Below are 6,329 nucleotides of genomic sequence, written 5' to 3'. Positions count from 1 at the left end.
CTCCTGCAACTGTCTCACTAGAAATAAGGCATCAGTAGTGCTTTTACCTGGCACGAACCCAAACTGCATCTCATCTAAATTGATTCGCTCCCTAATTAGTTGGACTATGACCCTCTCTGTAACTTTCATAACCTGATCTAACAGCTTGATGCCTCTGTAATTATTTGTATCTAAAGCGTCACCTTTACCTTTGTAGCAGTTGACTATGATGCTGCTACACCAGTCATTGGGTATGACTCCTTCGTGTATCACCTGGTTCGTAATACGGGTGACTAGGCTATAGCCAACACTGCCAGATATTTTGAGCATCTCTGCAGTGATTCCTGATGGGCCGGGGGCTTTCCTGGTCTTCATACTCTTAATTGCTTTATCTATATATATATATATATTAAAGGATGTAATTGTGTAAAGTCAGAACAATGTGTGGGGGTGCAAAGTAAACTACAAAATGAAAAGAAAACAGAACAAAGTTGCAGTTTTACTTTGTATTTCTATATTTTGAGGTGAAGACCCCTTCTTCAGGACATTCGGAAAAGTGGTGGTTGGAAAAAGTTTGTTGCTCAAATGTGTGTAGGGAGAAGGGGAGAACACATCTGAGCAACAAACTTTTTCCAACCACTGCTGTTTGGAATGTCCTGAAGAAGGATTCTTCACTTCAAAATATAGAAATACAAATTAAAATTGCAACTTAGTTGTTCTGTTTTCTTTTCATTTCTTAGTAAACTTCGTACCTTCTCACCTTGTTCTAGCTTTATACAACTACATTCTTAAAGTTATACTTCACAATACTTTACAAAAACTACTTCATATATACATGGTGTATAAGATATTTGAGGACAGATTTATGTTTATAAAAAAAAAAAACAGATATATAATAACATAATTTTATTTATGAAAAAATGCTATGAGGATAAAAATAAACCTTCTTTTCTATAATGTTATTCAATAAAGCCACCTTCAGCTTCAACGATGGCTGCTATATGAGATCTAAATTATCTACTTGCTCGAATCAAGTGGTCCTGGTTCAGTTTGGACATTACTCTGACTGTGGCAGCTTTCATAGAATCTTTGGTGTTATAGGCGTGTTCACTGGCCTCTCTCTCAACAACACTCCACATGTAGTAGTCCACTGGAGATCTGGGTCAAATGTTAGGGGTTATGTGATCATGAAAATTTTTAGCCATCCATTCCTGTGTTACTAGAGCCATGTGTGTTAGTGCAGAGTCTTACTGAAACACATGTGGCCTTCCATTGCATACACTGTCTATCCAGAGCTTAACAATTATTTCCCAGACCTCAATGTAGATGGCAGAGTTAACTCTAAGGCCTTGTGGAAAGAAGTAAAGCGGCACCACATGTCCTTCATTGCTGACGACCCCTGAAACCATGACTCATCCCCTCCCCTAAAATGCTGCCCTTGTGGCAAAATTTGAAACCATTATTATTATTATCATTGGTTAAATGTCCATTTTTCCATGCTCACATGGTTCAGGTAGAATTTTGTTGAGGCTGGTTTTCAACACTGGATGCGCTTCCTGTCACCCACCCTCACTTGTTCCCAGGCAAGGCAATATTTCCCCATCACCTGACTTCATATGTTGTCAAGGCTAAAAGATAGTAACACACTCACAAAACAGGTTTCTTTCAGTTTCTGAGTCCCAAATCCTTTCCGAAGGCTTTGGACAGCCCAGGACTGACGAAAGAAGATATTTACTGAAGGTACCACATTATGGGACTGAACCCAAAACCATGTTGCTGGTAAGCAAGCTTCTTACCACACAACCGTGCCTGCAGCTACCAATATATTGTTCCTAATTAACATTTCCACCCGAATCACAGTTATCATTAAAACATTTAATCTACATTATTTTTCTCTGAATTCCAAACTTCTTCAACCATCGTGTTTCATGTTTCCTTATACTAATATATATTTCATAGGCATACTCTCAAGTTCAGCTGAAAGTCAATGGGAACTGCTGCCGCCCTGCTAAATGGAATAGTAGATTGGGATACCAGCGTGACCCTCGACCTTTTGCCATCCCTATCTCCCATATAAACCAAAATGGTGGATTGATTGGTTCAGTTGATGTTGTTATAGCTCGAATCTATCCTATAAGGGTAAAATATTTTCCTTCCTTTCATTTTAATATTCAAGCAATATGAACTTAAAACTGCAATTCACATAAAACTATTTACTTCTTTTCAGCCTTTTGGTGAACTATCATTTGTCTTTCATCTTTTACTTATATTTCAGTCATTAGACTGAAACCATGCTGGGGCACTTCCAAAATAATAATTAAATATATATATTATTAGGGAAGAAAATGGAGAGATTTAATGGATATAAATTAACTTATTAATTAATTAACATTGCCTACAATTGTTTGAATTCAAACTCAATACAAATTACAAAACATATATAATAAAATAGGTTTGCATTTTCACTTAATTTCATTTATTTTAGTATTCAGTTTAGTATTTTTATTGTTTTATTTTTGTATATATTCCTTATCATTGTCTGAATATTTTTATTATTTTTCATTTTTTATTTTTATTAATATTTACTTTTACTTACTTTTATTTTCATATTTCATATTTTAATATTTTTATATACTTTATTTTATTATTATTATTTTGTAATTTAGCAGTTTTCTTATACTACAGATATGAAATAAATTCATAAAATTTTTTTACAAATTTTGACCCCTTCTTATCTAAAGGTCTTATACTTGGAAATATAGAGAAGTGGTTGTGTGCCAGGTGAGTGGTTAGAGTACAATAGGCAGAGATAGTTGTCTTATTATAGAGAAGATACTTAGTTACATCAGTAGGGCAAAGAAGGTGAGAAGGAGAGACAGAGAGAGAGAGAGAGAGAAATAGATGGTGTTGAAGATGTATTGGGGAACAGTGGGAACAATGGTGGGGAGTATAAGTAGAACTGAAGGGATGGAGAGAAATGTTCCATCAGAGTGTGAAGGAATATGTTTAGAGATGGGAAAGACATGTCTGTAACAAGTCATGGTAAGGGAAACTAGAGTGGCTGTGAGTGGAGTAAGGAAGATACGTGAGGACATGGAGAGTGTGGTTAGGTACATAAGACAAAGTAGAGGGGCCCTGCAGTGGGTGAGGTGCATGAAGGAGGGTGCGGGAGGGCCTGCAGTGGGTGTTGGGAAGATGGGGGAGTTTTGACAGAAATTAGATAATGTGTGTGTGTGTGTGTCACAGAGGTGGGGGCCATGGCCATAAACAAATATACTTGTGTGTATGGCTGACCATAATTTTACTGAGCTTAACATGTTTTATAAAACACAGCAGATCACCAGAAGCCTTGTTCACTTGTCATCTCTGTGAGGCTCAACGTCTGAAGACTATTTGTCACCACTTCATCCCCCATCTTCTCTCTTGCACACTCCATCTGATGCCTCTTATACCCAATTTGTCCCTTAAAACACTTATACGCTGTTGCACATGCACACTGATATTGCACTTCGAGCTGAGCATGCTGGCTTGATTTTTTTCAAGCCTTCACATGTCCTCTGTAGTCACAACCCATGTTTCACTTCCATGTAGCATGGCTGTTCATACACAGGCATCATACAATCTGAGGGAGAGGCCCTTTATCACCAACAAAGGTAGTAGCTCTCTTAACTCTGCCCAACCCATTCTTATTCTAGCAGCTTCACTCTCACAACTACCTGCTTCACTGCTGACTTGGTCACCTACATAATGGACACTATCTACTACTTCTAAGGATCCCCCTAGACATTTGAGAAAGTTTATTTTCTATACATTCTTGAAGTTTATTGTACATGCACATCTGTCACACTCAGACTACTTTCTATTTTAACCTTCTTATTTCTTTATTGCCCACAAGGGGCTAAACATAGAGGGGACAAACAAGGACAGACAAAGGGATTAAGTCAATTACATCGACCCCAGTGCGTAACTGGTACTTATTTAATCAACCCCAAAAGGATGAAAGCAAAGTCGACCTCAGCAGAATTTGAACTCAGAACGTAAAGACAGACGAAATACCGCTAAGCATTTCGCCCGGCGTGCTAATGTTTCTGCCAGCTCACTGCCTTTTTTATTTTTATCTTCTTATGATACTATTTTAACCTTCTTATGATACCACTGCACTTCTCATGTGTCCATAGCTTACACTGGGTACACCTTATGGCATTTCTACCTACACCTTTTCTACATATTGAGTAGGACCATCTCTCTGGAAGGATTGAGTAATTTGCTTGTTTTCCTACTTGCTGAGACTTTGGTCTTTGCTGAATTAGCTCTAAAGTTCTTTGATTCCAGACCTTGCTTCCACACCTGAAATATCTTCTCTAGTTCTGGTAGTGATTCAGCTATAAGAACAAGGTCATTGGCATTGAGGAGCTCCCAAGAGTAGCCAGTCTTAAATTCCTCTGTTATGGCCTGGAGGAGTATGATATACAAGAGGTGGCTGAGAACTAATCCTTGGTAAACTCCTACATGTACACTAAATTTGTGCTGTTATACTCATTGTTGACTTTCACCTTATTGACAACGTCCCTGTACATGGTTTGTACAGTTCTCATCAACCACTCATCTATCCCTAGCTTCCAAATTGACCACCAGATAAGGGAGTGGGACCCTGTCAAAAGTTTTCTCCATGTCGATAAAAACCAAGTACAGAGATTTATTTTTAGTTAAATACTTCTCCTGCAGCTGCCTTACCAGAAATATAGCATCAGTAGTGCTTCTCCCTGCCACAAAACCAAACTGCATCTCATCTTGGCCAACTCTCTTCCTAATTAATTAGGCTATGACCCTCTCTGTAACTTTCATCACCTAGTCCAGCACTTTGATACCTCTATAATTATTTTTGTAACAGTTGACTATAATGCTGCTACACCAGTCGTTGGGTATGACTCCCTCATGGACAGTTTGATTAATTATATGGGTGACTAGACCTTATCTCACTTTGACAGATATTTTAAGCAACTCAGCAGTGATTCCTGATGGGTTGGGTATTTCCTTGTCTTCATATCCTTCATAGCTTTATCTACCAAGCTATCGTCTATTTGGATAGCTGGTCCCTCTTTTGGATCTATGTTAAGTAGACTCTCCTTCTCCGATGCATTCTCTTTATTTAACAGCCTTTCATAGTGGCACTTTGAAGCCTCTTTCTATACAGAATCACTGTGAACATGCTTCTCTCCTACAGCATCATGATTTTCACTGACACACTGTCTTGCAAACCAAAACACCAACAGCCTCTGGTCCACATACCACAGAACACTGGCAAACTTCTTCCTTCCTGTTTCTCCCCCAGCTAAATACACCTTGTCTCCCAGCTTCCCTTCTAGCGACCTGATATTATTTTCTACTACCACCACTTTTCTAGTTCTTCCAGGCCTGTTTCTTTGTTCTGATAACCATGTCTGCAATTCTGTTCCACCACCATGTCACCTTAGGTCTGGATGGGGCTTTGCACCTATCACAGATTTGGTCAGTGACCCTCACTAAGTTGTCCTTGGTGTCACTGAAGCAACTAAAGTGGTCTTGTGAATAATACAGTCAAGTATATATGGAAACACATTCTATAAGATCTAGGATAAATACATTGAGAGAGGAAAAAATTGTATGTTAAACACTAAAACATATGTTCATAAGTATCAATGTATTCATTTAGATTTTTGTCCAGATTGCGAATGATCCATTTGAAATTCATTTTTTTTTTTCTGTTAAGTACATGGAAAAAGTAAGTGGATCAAGAGCTGTTTTCCGGTCAAGTCATAATGAGCGTAAAGCAGAAGAACAATACAAAAGAATTCAACAGGAAACACTTGAGAGAGTTTATAACAAGGTGCAGCAAAACTATAAAGAGATTGTATCAAAAGGTATCTTATAATTAGAAAATTTATTTTAAATTTGTGGTTACCATGGAACTTAACATCGTCATCATCATCATCTGTCTTTCATGACGGCATGGATTGAATTGTTTGACAGGATCCAATGAGCGAGAGGACAGCGTTGAGCTCTGTTGTCTGCTTTTGGTGTGATCTCTACAGAAAACTTAAAAGGCAAGTTTGTAATTCTAGAGGACATTAGAATTGTGATCAAAGAACACAACACGTCAAAATCAGTTTCTCTATCATAATTGAGAAACTGATTTTGGTGTGTTGTATTCTTGAGGAAATCATTTCATTTCACATTGCACCAATCCACTCAATTGGTAAAAATGTGTAATCTTGCGATGGACTGGCGTCCTGTCCAGGCAGTAATATATATATATATATATATATATATATGTGTGTGTGAGTGTGTGTGTGTGTGTGTGTGTGTGTGTG

General features: G+C 37.9%; 1 protein-coding gene across 1 annotated transcript in view; it reads left to right on the top strand.

Annotated features, from left to right (window-relative positions):
- The window catches only part of LOC106876073 (breast cancer type 2 susceptibility protein), a 123,461-nt gene that overhangs the window by 72,642 nt on the left and 44,490 nt on the right, over positions 1–6,329 (top strand). Inside the window, exons 11-12 of the mRNA XM_014924478.2 lie at positions 1,939–2,118; positions 5,729–5,879. Coding sequence (XP_014779964.1) covers positions 1,939–2,118; positions 5,729–5,879 — 331 coding nt within the window. The remainder of the gene's footprint in view (positions 1–1,938; positions 2,119–5,728; positions 5,880–6,329) is intronic.

Source organism: Octopus bimaculoides, chromosome 7 (genome assembly GCF_001194135.2).
Source record: "Octopus bimaculoides isolate UCB-OBI-ISO-001 chromosome 7, ASM119413v2, whole genome shotgun sequence".
Taxonomy (NCBI): domain Eukaryota; kingdom Metazoa; phylum Mollusca; class Cephalopoda; order Octopoda; family Octopodidae; genus Octopus; species Octopus bimaculoides.
The sequence above is the reverse complement of the archived record's forward strand: the minus strand, read 5'-3'. Positions and strand labels throughout refer to the sequence as shown.